This window comes from Passer domesticus, chromosome 3 (assembly GCF_036417665.1).
Source record: "Passer domesticus isolate bPasDom1 chromosome 3, bPasDom1.hap1, whole genome shotgun sequence".
Taxonomy (NCBI): Eukaryota; Metazoa; Chordata; class Aves; order Passeriformes; family Passeridae; genus Passer; species Passer domesticus.
The window spans coordinates 109,448,392-109,472,572 of NC_087476.1; the positions used below are offsets into that span (position 1 = coordinate 109,448,392).

General features: G+C 45.2%; 2 protein-coding genes across 7 annotated transcripts; one reads left to right on the forward strand and one right to left on the reverse strand.

The window, feature by feature from the left end:
• The first annotated feature begins 15 nt into the window (after window positions 1–15).
• Window positions 16–12,814, forward strand: TRMT6 (tRNA methyltransferase 6 non-catalytic subunit). 4 transcript variants are annotated; one of them, XM_064415031.1, is made up of 11 exons: window positions 16–161; window positions 1,477–1,604; window positions 1,994–2,103; window positions 4,248–4,339; window positions 4,428–4,511; window positions 5,663–5,787; window positions 7,024–7,388; window positions 7,616–7,701; window positions 10,714–10,816; window positions 10,899–10,985; window positions 11,816–12,814. In XM_064415031.1, exons 1-11 carry the CDS (start codon window positions 67–69, stop codon window positions 11,987–11,989), a joined length of 1,449 nt encoding a protein of 482 aa, XP_064271101.1. In that variant the 5' UTR covers window positions 16–66; the 3' UTR covers window positions 11,990–12,814. The 4 variants fall into 4 exon arrangements, with proteins under 4 accessions (XP_064271101.1, XP_064271105.1, XP_064271103.1 ...); XM_064415033.1 differs by lacking the exon at window positions 16–161 and adding an exon at window positions 307–419; XM_064415034.1 differs by lacking the exons at window positions 16–161; window positions 1,994–2,103 and adding an exon at window positions 307–419.
• Window positions 12,815–13,699: 885 nt separating this feature from the next.
• Window positions 13,700–22,812, reverse strand: CHGB (chromogranin B). 3 transcript variants are annotated; one of them, XM_064415030.1, is made up of 6 exons: window positions 20,575–20,780; window positions 20,144–20,202; window positions 18,971–19,014; window positions 17,653–17,746; window positions 15,175–16,856; window positions 13,700–14,060 (listed from the first exon to the last, which is right to left on the reverse strand). In XM_064415030.1, exons 2-6 carry the CDS (start codon window positions 20,151–20,153, stop codon window positions 13,977–13,979), a joined length of 1,914 nt encoding a protein of 637 aa, XP_064271100.1. In that variant the 5' UTR covers window positions 20,154–20,202; window positions 20,575–20,780; the 3' UTR covers window positions 13,700–13,976. The 3 variants fall into 3 exon arrangements, with proteins under 3 accessions (XP_064271100.1, XP_064271099.1, XP_064271098.1); XM_064415029.1 differs by lacking the exons at window positions 20,144–20,202; window positions 20,575–20,780 and adding an exon at window positions 22,685–22,812; XM_064415028.1 differs by lacking the exon at window positions 20,144–20,202 and having other exon boundaries at window positions 20,575–20,653.
• Between the last annotated feature and the right edge of the window lie 1,369 nt (window positions 22,813–24,181).

Sequence of the window (24,181 nt, forward strand, 5' to 3'; positions counted from 1 at the left end):
CGCGGGGCCCCGCCCGCGCGGGTTCTGCGCCTGCGCGGGGGCGCGGCGCGAGCGGCGGCGGCGGCCATGGAGGGCGGTCCGGGCGCGCGCATCCGTGAGGGCGACTGCGCCGTGCTCAAGCGGGACGAGGTCTTCAAGGCGGTGTCGGTGCTGCGCCGCAGGTGAGCGCCGCGCCCCGGCTCCCGGGGCCGCTCCGCGCCTCGGCCGCGCTCCGCGCCTTCCGCCCCCGCCGCTCTCGGCGCGGCTGTGGCGGGCCCCGGCGGGGCGAAGGGGGTCCCGGCGCCGGTCCCGCCGCGCCAGGCTGGAGTAGCGGCCCCGCGAGGCTCGTGTGACAGGCGGCGGGAAAGCTTGTAATGTTGTCTCGGTCCCTATGGCAAAAATCCCCCTTAAGGCCGGAAGATCTCCTGGCCGCACTGCCGGTGAGACTCCGGGAGAGGTTCGGGGGCTCTGGCCGTGCCGCTGTCCCAGCGGAGCCCGAGCAGCTCGGGGTGCTCGCCGCGGCTCGCGGCTCCGTGAAGCGCTAATGAGCAGTGTTAATTGCCCCGAGCGTGCTCAGCCGCCTTGCTGTGCAGCAGGATGCTGGCCAGCTGCGGTTTGGAGGGGGTGCCAGGAGGGGGCTCCCGAATTTCTCCCAGGCGCAGCAAGAGAGCGCCTGCAGCCCGGCAGGGAATGCTGAAGGCGCTGGGCACAGCCCGGGCTCTCCCCCGGCAGCCTTGTGGGCAATGGGGCCGGCTGGCTGATTCGGTAGGGTGGAGATTTAAAAGGTGCTAGGCTTGAACGGGACTGTTAGTGATGAGTATAATTTGCATCATTACGGTTCGTATTGGCAAGTTTTGATTTGAATGTGAGCCTGGCATAGATCCTGATACCTGTTTCATTTGCCAGGATTGGTATTCCCAGGGATAGCAAGGCAGCATTTGTTGGTCAGCCTGAAAGCTTTGTGGATCCCATTTTTAGTGAAGGAAGATAAAATGCACACCTGCCTTGGTGCAACCAAAATGAAAGGAATGAAAAATTTAATTTTTTAAATGAAACATTTCCAGGATTGCTGTCTGTTTTCTTCATAGTCTTTTGGCAAATGTTATTTCAGAGGAGCTTTGCAAAACACAGGACCATGCTCATCTTTTTGCTACTACTCTGCATGACCCAGCTTGGATTTAATACATTTCTGACTTTTTAAAAATGATGCTGTCAAGTGCCATAGCCTTATTGTATCTGTCATTTGAAAATTCTTTTGAAGTGGAAAGAAAAAGTTATTCCTATATGGTCTGTTTAAGTTCTTTGTTCTTTCCCTGACCAGTTTCAGTTTAATGTGGGCTTTGTGGTTAATTTCACTTTTTGTGCTTGTCCTGCTTTTTTTCTGGGATACAGATAAAAAATGTCTTATATAAAGCTATAGTTTAGGCTCAAGTATAGTGGGTTTCAGATACAACAAAAATAATGCTTTAAGTATTACTCACTTTTCTGTTATTTCAGAAAGATAATTTTTGAGAAGCAGTGGTTCTACCTGGATAATGCCATTGGACATATTTATGGAACTACGTTTGAAGTAACCAGTGGTGGAAACCTCCAGCCAAAGCAAGAGGTGGAAGAGACTACCACAGGTATCCCAGAGGATTGATAGCTGGAAAACTAGTTCAAATGAATTTGTTTCTTTGATGATACCAAAGAAATTGGGAAAGCTTTCTATTAATCATTTGTTAACTACATTCTTTCTGTCATAAAAGTGCATGGTTTTGTCTTGATCAGTGGTTTCACTCGTCCTGTAACAAATAATCTTTTTAATGTGGGAGAAAGTTTGAACCTGAGTCTGGGTGATTTTATTGACATTCAGTTTTACCTCACATATGACATTTCTTTGCTTAGGCTGTACTTTGCAAGGCCATGAAAATGTGTGTTTAACCACGAGAAATCTGCTTTCTGTGACACTAAAATCATGTGTTTCTCCCATTATTGGAGCTAGATTTTACAAATCTATATCCTTTTCCTTTAGAAACAAAGGAAGCAGGGACAGATAATCGTAACATAGTTGACGATGGGAAGTCTCAAAAACTGACTCATGATGACATAAAGGCTTTGAAGGACAAGGGTATTAAAGGACAGGTAAAAATAAGGTTTTGGTGTCATTTCTGTGCTACCTTGATGGTTATATTTTAGTTTCTGGAAAAGGGTATTCTTTTTATCTGTGCATAGATTTCAGTGCTTTTTCTTTGTTCATCTGGTCAAGTCTCTTTTTTTTGGTTCTACAAAAATGCTAAAGCTGTTTTCAGAGAGAACTTTATGTAAGGTTGGCAACTTTGTCAGAGGAAAGTAAAGAGTAAATTTTTGTGGCATCAGAAGTCATAACATAAAAAAGTACAGCTCACATAATCACCATTTAGTTTTGCTTGTGTAAAAGGTTCAAAACACTATTTCTGTATTACAGAGATATTAAAATTGTACAATAATTAAATTGTCAAAGGTGTAGGAAAAGATTATGGCCAAGCAATAAAGCTTTATCAAATAACACTGCGTAACAAATGTACCACCAGTGTGGCTGTAGGCAGTGCCTGCCACACAGGGGTGATGCTGCTGCTTTATCTGTACCTGGGGAACTCAGAGTGTTCCCAAGAGATCAGTTCTGCTCTGTTAGAAAAGGGGTTGCTATTTAAGCCTGCACCTTTCATAAAGTAGGGGATCTCTAAGCTGTTTTAAATTGTTACTAAGGCATTGCAGCCAGCTCTGTTCTGCAGAGGCTGTCAGGCACAATCCTCTCTGGTCTTTGGTTTATCCTTTCCAGTAAAAGCTGGAAATTGCTCATGCTTACCTCAAATTCATCTCCTGTTTGTATCTGGCTCCTTGGAGCAGTTTTTCTGCTTTTGCCTGCTGGGTCCAAGGAGTTTGGAATGGTTCTTCTGTTTCCATGGTTGTGCTGCTGGTTGTGTTATCTGTTGGAGAAGAAAGTGCTAATCAGGCTGACAGCTTTGATGGTTTTTGTTTTCACCATCCATGGCAGAAGATCCCTCTGACTTTCCTGTGTGTCCTCAGCAAGCCTGTGCCATGCATCTCCTGTGCTTTTATTAACTCTGCTTTCTGGACTGTCACTGAATATTCATTTTAAGCTGCATTAGCAGCAATAGATGTTATTCCTCCCTAAATGTCTGTTAAAATCTGAATTCCTGTTTGTGAACGGTGTGTCTTGGTGATGCAGGACACTTCCCTGTTTCCTCACTGTAAATTTTACTGGAACATAAAAAAAAACCCTACAAAACAACATAAACCAGGCACTGAATTTATTTTTTTCCTAGAATAAAGCAAAAAAACAAAGAGATTCTGTTTCAAATAATTAATCACACATGTTAAGTGTTTGAAGGAATAATGGCCTGAAAAGCACAATAGGAAGTGAGGAATACTTGCACCACTCTGTTATTTGAGCAGGTTTTTAAAGCACAAGGGGAGCTGCAGTGTCCAAATTGAAAATACTCCTTTTTTTTTTCATTTGTCCCCTCCATGTTTCATAGAACCCATAATTTTAGCAGTTAAACTACTTGGATCACAGAACCCAAAATAGCAGCATTTTTGTTCTTGTGTTGCTGTCATGGAGACAAACGCCAAGCAAGGGGAGTCCTGTTGGATTGGTTTGGTTTTGCTGGAGTGATCCCTCCAGCTGGAATCTGAAAGCATGAGAAAGAGTTGGGTTGGCAAAGGGTGGGGATTAAAACAGGGAGACCAAGAAACCAAAAACTGGAATTCTGGGTAGACCTGCAAGCTAGAGAAGGAAAAAAATGAGGAGGAGTATTGCAGGAAGTAATAAATGCTAAGGAGTTGGACATTGTGCAAGGAGTTGGTACAGTAGTGTGGCAAAATTTGTGAGACTGCAGAAATTATTGGAGTGAGGGACATGTCTGATGATTAACCAGAGCAGAGGGGAGGAACTACATGGAACAGGGAAAAAAGGTACCCTCAGAGATACTGGAATCAGAGAGACCCAAAGAGGGAGTTGGATTAAATGAAATATTACTGAATATTCTGGATAAACATTTTCATTTCTGTGATTTTTATGCAAAACTATGTGATTAAATTCCTACACATAGTGTAATCCTGTTGGTTAACAGAGACTGACTTTGCCATTAGTGCCAGGAGATATTCATGATATAGATGCCTCTACTGGAAGAAAATATTTTCAGTGCTTGTTTAAAAAAATACTGTCTATGAAATGAATGAGAAATAAATGCTAGCCATAACAAAAATGAATTGTCTCTTCCAAGGAAATAGTTCAGCAGTTAATAGAGAACAGTACAACATTCAGAGACAAAACAGAATTTGCTCAAGATAAATACATAAAGAAGAAGAAAAAAAAGTAAGTGAATTTTAAAATGTGAAAAATACTTGGTAATTCCCCAAATTGTTGAGATTAAAATAAGACCATTACTATGTTTTTTTTACAGATATGAGGCAGTTATTACAATTGTGAAACCATCCACTCGCATCCTTTCAACCATGTATTATGCAAGGGAACCTGGAAAAATTAAGTGAGTTTTCATTTTGTTTCTTTTTTCAAATGACAACAGAAAGATACTTCAATACTTTTCAAATACCTGCACTATACCAAAGTATGCAGTACTCACCTTTCTTCTCTTTCCCTTGAACATGAAGATTGTGACTTAATGAAAGATAATGTGATACCAAAAGTGAATCAATATGGCAGCAAACAGGAGAGCTCTTTTGCATGCAGAGCCAGAATTCACCATTTCCCTGTCAACACCACCTTGCTAATTGCCCACACAGACAGAAGTTCCTTGATTTTCTAAGGTACCTTTTACCTGCTTTGGCTGGTGGCCACACATCTCAGTTTTCTGGCTCAGTAACAAGACAACCAGCCACTTACCACAGGCAAGAATTGTTGTCTTTAACGTGTCAGGGACTCAAAATCCTCAAATCTCCAGAGTTTAAAAACCTGTGGGTAGCACTGGGGTCAGAGTCAGATGGGGCCATGACTGCAGGGATCTGGCTCTGTTTGATTTTCACTCACCTCACTCAAGAGATACTGTCTGTGACAATGTAACAGTGGACTGATACATTTTTAAATGAAGGAATAGTACATCTAAGATGCTGGGATTGAAAATCTTGGAATACATGTTATTTAAGGCTTCTCAAACCTTTTTCCTTCTCCTTCCAACACTTCTGCACTTGGCTGCTTTGTTCCGTTGAAGATTAGTTGTAATTTGTGTAGCTGTCACTCTTCAGTGCACGTGCTGGGTTTTGATCCTGGGTTCCAGGTGATGCTGGCTCCTGCAAAACAGGTGAAAACCACAAGGGATTCATTATTGGATCAGGAAATGCATCCATACCGTTTGTTCTTTACAAAGCTGACATGCCAGAGAAAAAAACAAACAAAAGGTTGAAAAAATATTTTCTCTGGCTGGCACAGCACAAGATGTCCACTTTGCTATGGGCAGCCCACTGCATATCCTGCTTTTGTTTTTCCTGGCTGATTTCTTGTTGGCTCCAGTTGTAGTTCTTCATTATCAGATGTGTAATTAAAAGTTCTTGTGTGGTGACTCTGAAGATCACTGATGCTTTTTTTGAATCTACCTGTAATCCAAATTTTTGGCAGGCTCCTGGGCTAGTAGGCAGCATCTGTGAGCAAACTGATGTTTGTGAAATGCCTCTTGTCTTCCAGCCACCTGAGATACGACACCCTGGCTCAGATGCTGACCTTGGGAAACATCCACGCTGGCAACAAGATGATTGTCATGGAGACGTGTGCAGGCCTGGTGCTGGGGGCTGTGATGGAGAGAATGGGGGGTGAGCTGCACCAAGGGATGGAAATACACACCTGTGGGACACTGCTGAGAGCAGCACTCCCAAGTGCTTCCTCAGCTTTGGAAATTTAGTCTTACCACCACCAGGATTCAAGGAAAAATTTGTTTTTCCAGTGGGGAAAGTTTTTGCATCAGTTGGATTTTTTTTTCAGTACTTAAAAACATTTTTAAAAAGAGAATTAGATTTTATATAATTGTTTATATACTTAATTTTTATTAAATTTATAGCCTTGTATGTAGATTTGTTTTAGTTCCTCTCTTAGCATTATAGATCAGAAAAAGCTGTAAAGAGCTTGTACAGAGATTCTTCCCAGACACCTGGAAGTCCAGAAAAGTGAATGGCAGAAAACAGGAATAGTGCCACTGGAATTCTGACAGCACTGGAAATGCTGCAGCTCCTCTTGTTCACTGCATCAGATTTAGTGTGTGTTTTGAAAGTGTGTGACATTTCCTTCAGCATATTCTAGGAGAAGTTTGACTCCTGATTTGTCTTTGAAACTCAGTTACCAGTTTCATTATTCTAAGCACCAGGTAGAGGTGACAGTTATATTCCAGAAGCCTGGAAAGGCAGGAGGTGATGTGATGTGCACACAGATGTGCTGTCTTTGTCTGGGAAGCACACAGGCAGATTGGTTTTTTGGCCATAGGACTACTTCTTGAAGTAAATTAGATACAATTTCAGTTAACAGTTGAGAAGTTCTTTTTTGTGTGTTTAACATCTCACAGCTCTTCCTTTAGGGCCTGGATATTCTTTGGGCCCTTTAGGGTCTGAAGAAATTCTTTGAGGCTCTTTAAATTAACTTTTGGGTTTTATCCAAGCAACTCCATAAAGAAGTAACTGAAACTGTACAATTTTGCCTTTTAATTATTTATTAAATTAGCTTTTTCTAGCAATTTGTCACTGCTTATGTGAGCTAATGGCTCATATATTAGAAGAAAGCAGCTAATGTTAGCTTCTGAGCTAATCCTAAGTACATGTTTAATACACAAATATTCCATGAGTTACCTTGTCCTTTTGCATTTCAGTAACTGTGCTTTCAATAAAGGTCTTCTACCTTGAGGCATATTTCCACAGCTTGTTAAATTTGATGGTTTGATTAAGAGAAGCAATTTACTTCCTGTTTCTTAAATGGACCCTTCATTTAAACTTTTTAGAAAGAATTTTAGATTTGTAAGAATTCTGGCTTTCCAATGTGTTTTGATTCTTTCCCTCCCACAGGCTATGGATCCATCATTCAGATGTACCCAGGAGGGGGACCTGTTAGAGCTGCCACCAGTTGTTTTGGATTTCCCAAACCTTTTTTTGATAATCTTCATGAATTTCCTCTCAGCAAGGTGCAGAGTCTCCTGTCTGGGACATTCAGTACAGAGACTCTGCCTGCAGAGCCTGAGGAGAATGCACTGGTGGAAGAGGAAAGCAATGGCTTGAGTGAGGAGAAACAGACTTCCCTGCAGGAAACAGAGGAGGAACCTGCTACTGAAGCACCTATGGAGATCAATCCAACAGAAGAGCAAGACACAATGGACATTAATGCTGAAGATGCAGAGTTTAAAGAGAACAAAGAAAAAGAAAATAAAGAAAACGTAAGAATATTTATTGTGGCTGTTCAGGTTTCACAACATCTGTGGACATAAAATTCTGCTGTCTGATTCAGCCCTGCTGAAATGCAGCTTAGTCAGGTGTTTAGGTGGAACTCTGGTTGTCTTTTGTCTTACATTAAGATTCAAAAACCCAAAATGCAGTCTAGGCAATAATGATTTGATAAATAATTACCAGTTAAAGTGCCAACTGTTTGTTTTGTTGTTCAAAGGTTCGGGAAAAGCAAATAAAACAGTGGGAGAGAAGGAAAAAGCTGAAAGAAGCTGCTGCTTTGCTGAGAGAGAAGAATGCTGATGGGTGAGTCTGCTTGGGGCTGTCATAGTTTGGGAATGGTGTTCCCAGTTTAGTGCTCCCACTGAAACATCCCGGACCATGGGGGCTGTGGGATGGAGCAGAGAACTGGGGGCACAAAAGGCACCGGTGGAGATTTTTTCTTTCATTTAAATGGCTTGAAATTATCTAAAAGACAACTGAATATGAGCAAATATTAAAAATGAAAAAAATGTGTCCAAAGAAAACCAGAACCCAGGTAGAATCTAATTCAAAATTACTACCAAAAACATAAAGGATTCTAATTGGCAAAGTAGAACCTGAGCTTTTAAGTTCATTAAAGTGGAACTAAATTTGTTGTTCTGTTTTTTTTTTTTTTTTTTGTTAGTTTGTTTTTAGAAACTAATTTCCTTTTTACACAGGAAAAAACATAACTTTATTTTACCTGCTTTAGCCAGGATCAGTTATTCCCGAGGAACAAATTAGCACAAAGATGTAATATTATAAATTTAAAACAAATACAATCTATTCCTAGAAATTGAGCTCCAAAATAGTGTAAGAGCATTTGGTGGTTGTGACTTTTTCACCGTGCTCTTAGCAAATGCTGAAGTGATTCAAGTTAACCAGGTAACATTAATTGAGTTAATTTAATAACATATTAATTTGTTTTCCTCCAAAGAATATTGGTTCACTGGAAATGAAGCTGTTCTGCTTGAATAAATTTTACTGCACATTTACTGATTATTTTTCAATGCTTGTATATAATTTTTGGGTTTTACTACTATGAAATGTTTTAACTAATGCTCATTCATATACCTCATGTAGCATATTTAAGTGGTAGAATTTATAAACATGCAGAACCAGGTAATTCTGTGTTCTTTGAAGCAGTAAAGTGCTCAAGGAGGGTTGTAAAAAGCTCTGCATGTCTGTCTGGCAGTGCCTGTGACCACTGAGCTGCCTGAATAGTGGCAGTGTTTGGGTCTGGTTTCACTGCTGTGTGCTGCACCATCACTGTAATTAATGTCTGTGCATGATCTGGCAAAGGCAAAATTAATGTTTGACTTCACTTGTCATTTCCTTCCGTGTAAAACAGCACATTCAGTTGCTGATTGAGTTCAAGGAGGCCCATTTAGTATTTGTCTCTTGTTTATTTGTTTTCCATCACTTTTATCCTCCTCTTGTCCTCTGAAATGCATGAAAGCTGTAACAAATGACATTCCTGAAGGGATGAGTGATTCCTGGCTGTAGGAAGGCTCCAGCAGGATGGGGGTAAACAGAATTTATGGTGCCTGAGAGCACTGTCCCAGAGGGCTGATCCCCCTTCCTCAGTCATCTGCCTTTTCAGGAACCACAGAAAACTTGGCATGGAATAAGGAAATGCTTCAAATTAAAGACTAGAAACAGACAGGGAGAATAAGGGTTCAGGGATTTTTTGCAGGAGAGAAACAGGGAAAGGATAGGGAAAAAGGTGCTTAACATTGGAGGTGGGAAGAAAGTCCCAGTCTTTCTGGCAGAGTAGAGAAAAGCTGTTCATTAGATGAAGGTGGGTACCAAATTCAGGTATCTGAATTTAACAGTATTTTTTACTGAATGTAGAAGACACCATTCCAGTTAAATTTCTACCTTCTGTGCTGCTGTGTGGTCAAACACTGTTTGTCCTGGATCTGTTGGTTCAATTCCTTTGATGAGAGTTCAGGTCTGATGTTAGGCCACTGAGGGGAAAAAGGAAGATGTTCATTGGGTATTTGGAATTCTTTTAAAGAAGACTTTAGAGATAGACTATTCCATTTTCCTGACACCGTGGAAGCAGAAATTTGTTCATAGGCATGCCAAATGTTTGGAATTAGACCATCTCCCTCCCTCTGCCCCTTCCTGCTCCCCCCTCACCCACTGCATCCATTTTGTGCCTGGCCAGGCTCCCTGCTGGCACCAGTCTGTGCTGCCATATGAAAGAGCAGCATTTGATTTTGCCCTGTCTCTCAGCCCTCACCTCCCTTCCTGGAGTCTGGCAGAGCCCCTGGCAGTGCCAGTGCAGCATTCCACGGCACAGGATGAGTCTTGCCTTTGTGGTCTGCTTGGTTCATGATGGAGCACAATTCCTTTGAGGTTTGCATTAGAAGTAAATGGTCTGCAAGGCCATGGCTGGCAAACAACCAAAGTGGGAACAATTGAAAAAGAATTGTCTCATCTCCTTATCTCTGTTGTATTTAAAAAATTGAACATCAGTTCTTACCTCCCTTTTGCCAGGCAAGTTTAACTCTGCTCCAGAGCTGCACATTCCACTGGAGAACAAATGTTTATTGATGGGGCATCTCAGCAGTCTCTGTACACTGTGAAGGAGTTTAATTAGCCCCTTCTTTCTGCACAAGCACAACTTGATAGCTAATTAACTTATTATCAACCATTTCTTGCAGTGTAGTTCAGCAGTGACTTTCTGGATTAAAACTGGAGATAGTGGTAGAGAATCTCCACCATTTGTAGATCCAAGTTATTGTGTGATGTTAAAATGAAGACGGAGAGTAAAATATGAAGGCTTTAGATTGTCAAGGACATAGTTCCTTTTTAAAAGGTTTTTAGTCGTGCCTTTTAAGGATTTGTTCTCGCTTTACATATTGTTTTTATATAAAACTATTAAAAGAAGACTACTTAGTCTAAAGAGTCACGACTGAGGTTACATTCTAAGCAACATCTGGCAGTCACAAAACTGAAATTGTATTTGGAAAATGGTCTTGGGGCAGAGCAAGCAACATGAAATTTCTTAGACTGTAAGAATTATTGTGGAGCCCGACACAGCTGAAGTGAGTGCTCCTGCAATGCATTTAATATTCAGCACTTTGGGGAGCAGTGCTTCAGCCTTTTAATTACACCAGTAGGAAGTAATGATCTGTTTTTACATTTGGGGAGTTGTCAGAGCAATGAAAACATGCTGATGAGACACTTCTAAGCTGTAATTGATTGCTGTGCTAAGTAGGAGGAAATGTCACTAGGTGAGCAGGTTTCAGAAGCAGAAAACTAATGTGCATGAAACTTTTTTTGCAGCTTAATTGTAGCCAGCAAGTTTCATCCCACACCCTTGCTACTTTCTTTATTGGAATTTGTTGCTCCTTCGAGGCCTTTTGTTGTCTACTGCCAATATAAAGAGGTAAATGGGGATGTTACTTCAGCTGTTACAGTTCAAGCTTGGTGCCATTCTGCTGTGTAACCTCCTCTTTGGTTTTTCTAAGCCATTATTAGAATGTTACACCAAGCTGAGAGAAAGAGGTGGAGTCATCAACCTGAAACTGTCTGAAACATGGCTACGGAACTACCAGGTAAGGATGGCAGTAGGAGCTGCCAAAACCATGGGAATTCTGGGGAGCAGAACCTTCCCTGAAAACAGGGGGGAGGTGGGACTGACTGAAACAATGTCTCAGCTCAGGCATTTGCTCTACCCTAGAGTGTTCTGCAGAGCTTTAATGCTTCACTGTCACCGTTTCCAATGGAAAGACTTTACTTTCTTGCATTTTATTAAACGTTTGCTGAAATATTTGTAGGAGAGTGGCAGGGTTAATAATTCCTAGATGTCCACACAAGGTGGGCCTGACCAGGGGTCCTGTGTGCAGGTGCAGTGTCCTGGCCACAGGTAAAACCTCTGAGACCTGCAGTGACAGTCAGGCAAGGAGGAGGCACAGTCCTTACACAAAGGTGTGCTGTGGCTGCAGGAAGGTGACAGGGACAGAACTGGAAATCACAGAATCCCTTCAGGCTGCTCTGTGCAGCAGCTGTAGCTTCTTGCAGAGTACCTCACTTCTGAGCACATCATGGCACTGTCATGGTCCTCAAACCTTGCTTTATAATATATATTTATATTTATTTCTATAGATATTTATTATATATAGATCTTTTTTTGCTGGCAATGCCAGGAAGAAGTAAGGGGTGAGGCAGCAGTTTATTATTATGGATTTCTACAACTGGATTCTCCTCTGCAGCTACTTTAAAGATAAATACACTTCCCAAATGCCTGTTTGTTGTTGTGACTGGGAAAAAAATTTAGATCCTGTCCTGTAAGCTGAAATTACTCAACATGATGTGCACACACAGAGTGGATTTTTACAGGTGCTGGTTGTGGGGTGTGATTTGTTGTTGTTTGTTTGTTTTAAAGGTTTTACCAGATCGCAGCCATCCCAAGCTGACCATGAGTGGGGGTGGAGGGTACCTCCTGTCTGGCATCACTGTTGTCTTGGAGAAGGGCAAATCTGATTCCAGTAACTCAGAAGCACTGAAGATGGAAGAGCCGTCATCTAAAAGATGCAAACTTCAAGACCTTCCTTGTTAACATTTGGAGAGTGACTCATGGTTTAGATCTCAGGATTTTAGTGAAATAACAAGTCCTTTCTGTGCTGTTGGCAGCACAGGGCTGTGCCTGTCGTGCATCTGTCAGAGAAAGCAGCAGAACTGCAGGAGAGGGAGGACTCACATGCTCCTGAGCAGTTCACATCATCTGAATGTCAAGGAAAACCCTTGGGAGCAAACATCCCACTGAACTCACAGCAACTTCAAGAGGGAGAGAAGATCAAGAAAAGACAAAGCCTCAGAGCAAGCATTCTGTTTGTTTGCTGCCAAATCTGAGTATGAGGTAGTTTTTAAAAAGGTTGAGTTGGAATCAACACATCCAGCTTAGCTTTCCATTCTCCCAGAAGGCACCAGAGGCTTCTCCTCAGGATTCCATGTGGTGATCTGCTCCCACTTGGACACAGAGCTCAGCTCTGTTCAGTGATTTAACAAAGTAGAACAAACAGGAAAAATCATACTTTTTGTTTTCCAAAGGAACAATAAAAAGAGAAATCTAATAATAGAGACAACCCCATGCTTACAGCATGACTCCACATTTTTCTGAAAAACATACAGAGGAGAAAGTGCATGTTCTTAAATTAAAATACTAAATATTTAAACAATGTCTCTATTAATATTGCCTGTCATTTTCCAAGACATTTTCTGAGAGTTGCTGTATGTTTTTAAGATATTCCTATTTTGAAAACTGCTGTATGTATATTTATTTATTCTACTGTTAGATCTTTCAGATGTCGGGCTTTTTTTATTATTTTTTTTAACTTTGCATTTGCCATTTCAATTAAACTACAGGGTGTTTTCCCTAAAGAGATTTATCTTTTTTCTTACCTTTTCCTCTTTTTGGAAATAAAAAGGTCCAGCATAGGCTTTAGGAGGACAATACTCAGTGGGAGCTCGTATGGCCTGGAGGGCTTGGCCTCCACTCTGGAACTCCCTCATCAGTGTCTGGACTGACTGGACAGAACCTGGAGCTTTGGGATCAAGTGCTGAGACTTGATAGAGCTGTAAAATTCAGTATTTTGAGGAGAGTAATGCTCTTTTAGGGCAGCCTTAGCTGGAAACAGGGGTTGTATTTCATGGAAAGAAGCAGTTTTAAGTTTCCTCTTGGGAGAACAGGTACACTACATCTTCAGGTTTTATCTACATTTGACTTTTATAAACTTCCCAGTGTTTTTCTACTTTTTGGGAAGTTCTCTCTTTTCTTCTCCTCCCTATGTGAACAACCCATACAAGGAGAGGATGCAGATTTCACCATCTCTTCATTCTAGATGGCTGCTTATATTAGATACTGTGACAATAAAAAACAATAACATGGGAAAAACATATTTGCATAATAGATCAGTTTGAGAAATAAACAATGTTGGAACACATGAGGAGTGAATTTGGATCAAAGCCAAACTGGCTGCATTTCACCAGCAGTGACACTGACACAGTCTCAACACCAAAGCCCAGTTTTCAAATGTGCCAAAATCCTTGTAAAATGCCGTGAAAATGAGGAAGGAAGCAAGAAATAAATGACTATTGAGATTTCAGATTCCTTCTTCCCTCTCATGCTCATGCAAAGTGGCAAACAAAATGCACAGATTGGCTCCTTGTAACTTTTAAGAGAGTGGTGCAGCACCACTGTTCTGTGCACAATCTACACCTGATCCAGCTCACTCCGATCACCCCCTCAGCCACATGAACAAGGAGAAGGTTTGGTCCAAGATCAATGGTTTTTATTATTGCAAACTCAGACAAATATATTCCTGAAGAACACTAACACAATTATCTCCAAAAGCATATTAAAAATACCTGCCCACATGATAGGTTATGTTACTGAAATTCATGCCATTCAGGTCTTAGGAGCATAACAGCAAATTAAAGACACTTTCAGCTGTGTAAATCACTACACAAGAGTGGACAGTGAATAGAATCTCCTGGGTTTAGGGCAAACAACAATCCAGTGGCAGTGACTTTACCACAGGACACCTTCAGCCTCTCCTGAGGCTGTTGATCTTCTCTGCTATGTTCTGCAGCTCCAGATCCATGGTGGCCAAGTTTTCCAGCTGCTTTTCCTGTGAAAACAGAGAGCGTTTCACACATCGTTGTTAACTCTGGGAAATGTTTTATTCCATGGAAGGGAGAGGAAAGGCCATTTCTGAGGCAGATTCTGTCCTGCCACTTCCCAGTCCCTGAGCAGAGTGGGTGTTAACAGCAGTACAGCAAAGACTTGGGAGATTGGTGAAATTCCCTGCTTGGGACCAAACGTAGGCTGGGGAAAGCATCAAAATTTTAATTGTGAGAGCTGGCCATAATTACAGCCTCATTTTTGTATATTTAAAGCACCGTTATTACCCTCCATTGGGTGGCCTCCTGCCATGTCACAGCTGCAGGTGCTGTCCCTGGGGAGTCCCACAGCCAGCAGAGGGTGCAGTGAGGACACAGCTCCACAGGCACAGAGAGCAGGAGAGGCTTTCCAGCCAAGCCCGTACCAGGATGACTTGTAAACACCAATTAACAGCTGTATAAATCAGTGTCCAGCCTCCCCTGCTCCCAGCACAGCTCTGTGCAGTGCACAGACAGAGACACACACCAGGAGGACCTGGCTGGTGGGAGCTACCTGATGGCTGTAGGCTCAGTTTTCCTGGATCCTGGAGCAGAACAAAGTCCAGCAAAAAGAAGAGGACTCACTATGTATGAACTACACACAGGAACGGGACTTAGAGGTGCAATGCAGGTTCCGCTCTGCAATTCCACCTGGGAAGTCACGGGCAGCTGATTTCCCTCTGAACACCCAACTCACTTTTCAGCTTGGTATTTTGAACAACCCACCAGCCCAAGTGGTGCTTGCCAGTTTCCTCTCTGCCCCTGCTGCAATGGGGCAGCAAAACCTTTGCTGTGTCAGTTCGTAGAGCCTCAAGGGAGAGGCAGGACCCAAGAGGAACAAAATCTTTCCCTTCCTGCCTTGCAGCAGACAGGAGCTGTGTCTTTACGGCACAAACTGTGCCCTGGGGTAGTTCAGCAAACTCAAAGTTCCACTGTTCAAAGAAAGCAGATTTTTAAATCACTGAAGATCTACTCACACCTTAACTGTGACTTAGTCTTGTGTTTTTCCATGCAGTTTCCCAGCTGCCTTGGGAATGGATTGGGAAGTGTGTTTCCTTTTCAGACAAACTGCTGAGCACTTACCTCCTCTTCCGTCAGGGGCCTCTGGCTTAGGCTCCTTCTGTCATTCCCAGCCACGTGACGCTTCTTCAGGTCTTCCCCAGAGCTGTACAGCCCTGGCAGTTCAGCCGACTTCTTCCTGTAGTTCAGAAGTTGTGCGAGTTGATCCATCTTCTTGTACTGCCTTTCCACATCGTATCTGTTCGTTTTGCCAGGGTTCCTCTTCTCGCTGCGCCTGTGCTTCAGAGCATTCTGGATCTGCTTTTCTGACCACCACTCGTAGTCATTGTATTCAGGGAAAAGGCTCTTCTCACTCAGGGCAGGCCTGCCTTCCTCCCTGCCCTCCAGAAGCTGCTCCCCTGCACCGTCCCTTTTGTCCAAGTGCCGGCTTTTCCACCACAGCAGTGGGTAGAAAGGCCTGTAGGATGCTGCAGTTCTCTTCTCTTTCTCGGCGGGGAGATGGCCTCTGTACTCTTCTCTCTCTGCAAACCTTTCCTCCTCTTCGTTTTCCACCTGGTCACTGCTGTGATGCTTCTTTTCCACCTCCTCCTCCTCCTCCAGGCTGTCCTCAGTGCTGTAGTGCCTGCTGGCCTGTCCCTTGTGCTCTCGAGCCTTCTGGGACCCCTCCTGTTCCCTGTTCCCCACGCGGGCTCTCCCTCCCACACGGCGCTGCTTCTCCTCGCTGACGTACCTGGCCAGCTCCTCCTCGTTTCCATCACCAAGGTACATCCTCCCCCCAGGACGGCGGGATCCATCGTGCTGCCTCCTCTCCTCATGCCACTTCTCACTGCTCTCCTCACTGTGGTGGTGCCTCTTGTTCTCCTCTTCCCTGCTCTCCTGGCTCTGCTGCCAGCTGTCCCTGTGCTCCTCACTGCCCTGCTCTGCAGGCCTCTCCCCCTGCAGCTCCTCGGGCCCATGCCTCCCAGGAGAGCCACCCTTCTCCTCAGACTCTTCCTGATGTTTCTGTCGGTGCTTCCACTGCTCCCAGAGATTGGCCTCCCCTTGGTGTGATCCCCCTGCTGGCTCCCCCCTCTCCCCACCATGGCCCCTCTTCTCTTCATAGGAGTCACCCGCCCTGTGCTTCCCATGGTAACCTTTGCCTTTGAAGGATTCCTTTCCCTCCTCCCTTTCTTCACTCTCCTCAGATTCTTCACGCTCCTGCTGGTGGGAGAAACCACGTTCCTGAGACTCATGGTGGAATTTCTCACTCCTTTCTTCCTCTTCATCTTCCCGAATTTGTTTGGAAGGGCTCTGCATTCCCTCCTCCAGGTGCCAGTGGCCCCTGGGGCTCTGATCATTCCCACCATGGAACTCATCCATGCTCATGCTCTCAGAGTGGGACTTCTTGGTGAGAACAGCAGCCTCTACATTCTCACAACACTTGCCCTCTTTGCTTTCCTCTTCACTGTGGTAATTCCTCTCCTCCTCTCTCCCAATTTCCTGGTAGTGCTTTTTTTCTTCCGTGTGAAGTGTCTCATCCTGAGCAGGAGTGTGGTGTCCAGCCTCCTCCTCCTCCTTGCTTTTACCTTCCTCATGAGCAAGTTTCTCCTCATCACCTCCTTCCATGTACTTTTTAGATTCCTCTTCTGCCTGCCTTTGTTCTTTCTCCATGCTCCCAGTAGGATGTTTTTCAGCCTCTGCTGGGTCTTTGGGATGCCTCACTTCAGGCTGTTCGTTTTCGCTTCTCTCTCTGTCATTTTTATCACCTACAATAACAAAAGCAACATCATGGAGTAATCCAACCCTCCACTGAAGTGTTATTTCAAAGAGATGACTGGCTTCCCAAAGTACCAAGGAAATTAGGACAGAACTGATTTCTTAATTCTGCTTTCAAAAATCATTAGTTTGCCACTGTTTTGTATGCTTGCCTGGAAAAGGATTAACTAACTAATTAACTCCACTTAATTAGGCATTTTACAAGTTCCCCTGGAATTTCCAGAATAGATTTCCTTCTTTGGCTTTTTTGTGATCACGTTTTTAGTACTGAATCAAGCTAGCTCTCATTCCCATTAAAAATCAATAGGATCTGGAGCTGTGTTGAGTTCTTTGAATGCCAGACCAGGCCCATCACAGATGCTTATTCACAATAAAAAGACAACCATTTATTCCAAACTACCCAAACCCACCAGGGATTCTTTTTAGAAAATTTTAAAAGTTTTTTTTTTTTTAATTGACTGAAAAAAACCAATCAAATAAATCTGATGCCTTGCAATATTTATGCTTCATCTTCTTAGGCTACCTAAAGACTTTGTCAAGTCCTCAGACTGTCCAGGTGGCTCAAGAAGGGAGCCACAAGTGTCAGGCAAGAATCCCTGAGAATTCCCAGGTCAGGCTGTTTGTTCCCTAAGCGAGACACACTGAAGAGAAGGAAACCAGAATCCTGGCACTGAAATTTGGAGGCACCAGTTTCACACAGGCTGAAGTAACAGTTCACCAGCTCCAACACCAGAGAGAAACCATGCACCAAATTCCTTTCCTAACTTCAGAAAATGTTGTACTTACCCTTCTTCAGGATTTCTTTGCATTCAGGATTAATGGGGGGTGCATTTGGCTTAGAGAGAGCGTTGGACAGAACCTCCACAATGCACCGGGTTACCTGGAAGGGACAAAACAGGAGAGGAAATCCTCATGGCAAAAATGGAATTTTACTTCTGACCCAGCTGGTAGAAAAGCCTGTTGGAGATTAGAGTTCAGGCTATTATTAATGAGTTCTGAGTAATCCTGTACATTTGGGCTCTGCCCCTCACTCCTGTACCAACAGGAAGAGAACAGACAGGTCTTTTTATCTCCCCTTTTGTTTGCAGAGATAAGGCGCTTCTTTTGTACCTTTAAAAATATTAAATACCCTACTCAGTACAAAGGAAAGTCAAACAACATGTGGTAACACACCCTATAAAATAAACAGACACAACACACACTCAAAGGATGAGGATTATCCTGCAGGATCTGTCCAAATGAGGATACTGCAAAGGCAGTTTGGACTGGCAATACCTAAAAGAGCTCCATGTCCTCGGTAAGGGACACACTTCACACCTTTTCATGTGTCTGTGCTTTGAGTCCTGCCTGGTTTTTAGTACTGAGCATTCAACTGGGTTGTCTGGAAGCAGAGAAAATGGATTGATTTAGGAAAGTCACACAATGTGCTCTGATTCTAAGCACTACCAAAGTATCTCCTCTGTGTAAAATGATTTTCAGGTGCTGAAGTCGATGGTGAGAACAAGTGCTCCTGTTTGCTGGGGGTACAAGAACCCCAGGCTGACAATCTGTGGGGATGACTGGGAGGAGACAATGAAACATTTACAGAAGCATTTGTCTTTTAACTATTTCTGATTATTACCAGGTGTTTGCTGATCTAAATGATCACAGCAACAACCAGTGCAGGGGGTCTGGTGTCAGCTCTGGGAGCAGCTGATGGCATTTATTTAATCACACTGGGTAAAATATCTTCCCAAAGGAGGAGAGGAAGGACTACATCAGTAAGTCTGTTACACAGTTGGTACCTGTAGATATTTCATCTTTCCCCTAAGCTGTCAGCACAATAACATGTACTGTGCAATATTTCAGATCACTTTTCAAGCAGCTGTACAATGCAGAGCTTCACAAGTACTGACACAAGAGCCAGCTCCCATTTCCACCAAACACACTGAGGTGCAGGCAGGCATCTCCTGACACCTGAAGGCACTCTGAGTTCCACACCAGCCATCAGCTTTCTGAAAATTTACCCTTAGGAAAAAAAATGAAGCATTGTCCTGAGAGTTTAAAGAAATGGAGAACATCTGACTGGTATTTTCTGAGGTTGTTTTGACAAGCAGCTACTCACCATTTCTTCAGTACGGTCTTTTTCCACTGGAACTGTGCTGGCACCTGGAAGAAAAACCAATTATTAGAGATTAATTAACACAAGCATCACTGACAGAAGTCCTCAGTCACATTGGTCTGATGAGGCAGCTTGGGTTTTGGGCTGGCAGTCAGCTAAACCATTCCACGTTAAATCTTTCGTTATTTGGATGGAAAAGCCATGTAAAATTGAGGCATAGCAGGAGAGAAGAGGCATGGTAACACTTGTAGCACTAAAACAATATACACCAAGAATAATCCCACCCACAAAAAATGCAACACCAAAGAAAGCCACGTTTAAATTCCAAAATGGAACTTTATTTCAAACCAAGTCCTTATGTAGTTGCACCTGTGTGATGGTTAAAAAGTAAATCAAACCCAACAAGCAAGGCCTGTTTGTACACCAAGAATCTTTTGGCTTCTTGGGAAAGCTCTAGGTGTACCCCTTGCCAACAGCAGACCATTCTTTAAGACTTTAAAGCAGCTACTGTCCCAGTCCTGCTAGAGAAATGTTGTCTCACTTGGAGGTGGCTCCTGCAAGGATGGACAGAGCCAGAAGAGACAGAAAAATTTCCATTCACCGAGTGGTCCATTATCATTCCAAGAAATAAGAAAATCCCCCTCAGTGGAAAGCTACTCTGGAAGGAAGCAGTACAACCCATCCCTCACTCTCTCTGCCCGGGGGACGTGGGATAACTCACACCTCCTTACACCAGTTCTAATGTACCTGGGCCAAGGAATTTGCTTTTGGAAAGAAGTGCTGCCAATAAAACCTCTGTGCTGCCTGATTTTGCATCACTGCTGCAATATCTCCAGCTGGTTAATGAGCTTGGCTGCTGTGTGTTGTTAATAAACTGTGTCAATTCCCATGCACCTGGAGATTTCCAGGAGTGAGGTTAAGCACCTCTGCCAGCCCACAGCAGTGTGTGGAAGCAGGGCCTGTGAATCCTGGCTGTGCAGCCTCCCACACGGGGCAGAATCACAGCACACACACACACTTAAAAGGTGCAGCTCTGAAGTCCTTACAAAGGTCCTAAATACAACTGGGAACCCTCTCTGGCTGGGTCAGTGAGAGACCTCCTGAAACAGATGAACACACATGAAGATAAAGCACAATAGATGAGCACATCATGGAGATAAAGGAGGTCAGTTTTACCTCTCAACATCAGGAGAATGAGCACTGCCCCAAGGAAGACAGGAGCACGTTGCTTGACACTATTTAAAGCAACACAACCTTTTTATTCTCTGTGCTGGCAGAGGAAGCAGACATCCCCTGGAGCACTGACTCAGAGTGTAATAGCTGAGCATCATACACTAATAACTCCTGATATTTCTGTGCTCTCCCCCAAACACATATGCAGGGATGTGCTTCTCCAGCCCCCATCCCTTCCCTGCGTATACAAGTGCCATCAGAGAAGGGAACCCACACAAGGAGAGCACAGAAGGGATTCCCCTAAAATAGCACTGCATCCCTCCCCCGGAGTGCCAGGTGGTGTGTGAGGGGAGATGGTGCTGCTCAGAGCCAACCCTCTCCCCCATCGCTGGCGTTCAGAGCTGGCTGAGGCAGCCCCGGGCTCCTTGACTAACCCAGTATGTAAATGATTGTAGCAGATTTCCAGGCTGCTGCAGGCAGGAGGAGCAGCAGGCACATAAAGCGGGGTAGGAGACAAAGCCCCTCCCACTAAAACAAGTGTTATTCTTAAAAAGACATTCGCTCGATCCCACAGGTGTTGGGGATGTTGTTCTTGCAGCAGGAGCTGCTCCCAGGCTCCACTCACTTGAAAGTATGAGCCCCTTCACGGGCTCTTTTTGGGGAGGCTCCTCTGCTCCTCCAGCCCCTGTGAAAACCTGACAGGCTCCAGGGCAAACATCTGATTTTGTCCTTTGAGTGATGCAGCCACAGCACATCTCTATGAGTGACACCAGGTGATGGGATAAAGTACAGAGCAGACAAACTCCTGGGCATCTTTTCCCACTTCAGGCCATCCCCTGAGCACTGTCAGTGGCACAAAAAGACAAAGTCAGGTTGTACCCACTGTCTTTGCTGCCATTCAAAAGCTCCCAAGAGCTTGGTTAACAGTGAAAGTCAGCATGAACAAAGAGGGAGCATCATAACAATGTCAGGAGAACCAAATGGTATTGGACAAATGTCATATTAACCTGTCTGGAGAAACAGGATGAGCCTCCAATCCATGCCAGAGCCTGAAATAACACACTGAGGCAGCTGCTCTGCCAGGGCTGAGCCAGGAAGGCAGTGGGGAGCCAGCAATGCCCCACTTTACCCAGGTGCTGGCAGTGCCAGCCCACGCCAGCTGGCAAGAGCTCCCTTGGGGCACCTGCCACCTGCAGGTGCTGGCCAGCACGGCTGCCTCCCTCTCCACGTGTGCTCAGGGGGGTGAGGCCATCACCCTGACAGGACAGCAGGCTCAGGCAGCAGGGCACCCAGCCATGGCCCTGCAGGAGCACAGCAGACGGGAGCACGGCAGGGTTCCAGAGCACGTGCCAGCATGGAAACCTTGCACCTGAACACACAGCCAGAAACAAACCACAGCCCCACTAAGCAAAGCTGAGCCCTGGCTCTGCTTTGCCCTCCAGAACCAAGTCTGCCCAGGCAGTCGCTATCAGATTATTTTATTTTGCCTAAGTGCTGAGAGTTGATGAATATCATAAGAAATGATAAATGCAGGACAAATTCACACTGTTTTTGCTTGCATCTCCAAGATTAGAACAGATCTTCAGGTGGGTCCCTGATGAAATCCCCACATGGCTTTGTTTCATCAGCGCAGATGACTCAGTGCAGTGTCATTCCTCATCAAAATGTCACAGTGTCTTCCTAGGCAGGATCACTGAAATTTAGGCATATTGATTTGCAGGAGAACTAGAAAGTTCTTGAAGTTAATGTTTAACCAGTTCAACATTTGAAAGCACGACAGCCACAAAGGATGCAAAGGATGTAAAGAAGTACCTGATCTATTTGATGGCATAAACAGAAAAAAATATTTGGTAATAAACCCCCATAGAATCTATGTATAAGTGTGGTGAGCTTCGCTGTGTTGGTGGGGTCTCTTCCCCTCCATATTCCACCCTCCCTCTTTGAATTCAATAAAGGCACTTGAAGGCAGTCAACTTCCTCACAGTCTCTGTACAAGTCCCAGAAGCGTGGAGACTTCTAACAGACCTAAAGCCAAAATACTCAACCCAGAATGACACCGAGTCTTTCAACCAGTGATGTAAGTATGCATAAAACACTATAGAGCCAAGCCACCACCTCATTCTATTGTGTTTAAGGTTCATTTCAATACTAAAACCGTGGGGTTTTAGTATTTAATGCCGCGTGCAAAAAAATTAAACATCTTGATAGTTAAACCCGCAGAGCCGCTACTTTGCCACCACCTCCCAGCATCCAGCACCGGCTGGCGAACACCCAGCAGCACCGCTGTACCGAAGCGGCACCGAGAAGTCTTTGTGCAAAGACGCTGCGCTGGGATAAAAATAAAGGCGGAGCAGCCGGGGAGCTCTCGCCCAGCGCCATCCCCACCGCCCCTCCCGAGGGGCGACCCCGGGCTGCGGGTCCCGCACCCACCGCCGCCACCCCGGAGCGAGCCCGTCCATCCCTCCACCGCTCCCCGCGCCCGCTGGGGCTGCTCCCGGGCCGTTCCCCGCCTTTCCCGGCGGGATGCGCCCTCGCCCCGCTCACCTGCCAGGGCGGCGGCCGCCAGGAGGGCGAGCAGCGCCGGCGGCCCCATCTCGGCCGGGCTGGGCTGGGCTGGGCTGCGCTCGGCGGCTCCGGCGCGGTTTAAGGGGAGCGGGGGCGGAGGGGCGGGGGGCCCGCGGAGCTGCGTCACTGCGAGCCCCCGGGGGCGGCGCCGGCCCCGCCGCCCCCTCCCTCCCTCCCCTCCCGGGCAGCGCAACTTTCTCCTCGCAGGCTGGGCAAGCCCCCGTCTCCCCTTCCTCGGCAACTACCGCAGCCGCCCTTCCCGTCCCCGACTAACACTTCCAAGAGCCCTGTACATCCTCCCGCCCCGCGAGGCTTCCCTGCTCTTTCTCCAGCCCAGAGGATGCGGTAGCATCCTTGTTCTTTCCCACCAAGAAGGGGATGCCGAGCCTGTACCGAAGGGAGGAGGTGCGGGAACCCATCCCTCTGAAACTGCTTCCACAAGAAATCACCGCCGCGCTTCCACACCCTTTTCCGATCAAAGCCTCTTCAGGTGCTGCTGCAGCCTTTTCCTCCTGCGAGGCTTTTGTCCCTTCCCCTCCCTTCATTGCTCCCTCTCTCACGGCCTCCCCCCACCTCCTATCCAGTACAGCCAGACCCCGAGAACGACTGGGAAGTAATCCCAGTACTTATGGCACCTGGGGAGCGAATGGCACGCAGTATTCCCCAAGAGTTCCACCAGGGAAATCACCGCTCTCAGCTTCCCTCTCCACTGGCAAACCTCTTGTTTACTGTGATGATGCTCTAGGGAGCCAGAGGAAGCATACAGAGATCAGGTTTTACATCGTTTCCTTTAACAGCCCCTGCTGTCCCAATTAGTCCGTAGTGGAATAAAAAGCTTAAATGACAAGTTAAAACAAGGAAGTCTGAATGTTCCACTCAGTTCTCTTCAGAGCCAGGCAAAGACCAGAACTCCTTTTGGTTTTCATTAACCCTCAGAGGGCCATCTCCAATCTTAAGTGTATTTACAGTTTTCTTTTTTGTTTGTCTTCAGAGCCGAGCAGATGGCCCTCGGACTGCCAGTGTTCCTGGAGCACAATGGATCTATACACCGAGCTGGCAGCTCCCTCTGTTATCATTCCGTGTGCCATTCTATTGTCCATTGACAATGGCAGGCTGCTACAGACACACAGCCTTTAAAGACAGAAAACAGGACACAACACAGTGCTCCAATCCAACTCACCAGCAGGAAGCAGGAATTCCAGCTCCATTTGAAGCCTGCTCCAGGAGACAGCCTAGAGGAGACACCAGGAGGCCGAGCCAGACACCCTGTTCACCTTGCATTCAGTTTACCATTTCTGCAAAGTGACAGAAGCCAGCCACCTGGCCACCATGGAAGACAAACCACCTGCAACATCTCCCAGTCTCCCTCCTGCATGCTGTTCTGCACTGCCTATGCCAGCCCCATCTCCACAGGCAGGTGCTTCTTTGGGAATCTCCAGTCTTGGCTTTGGGAAGTCAAGAGCCTGTTTCAAAAGA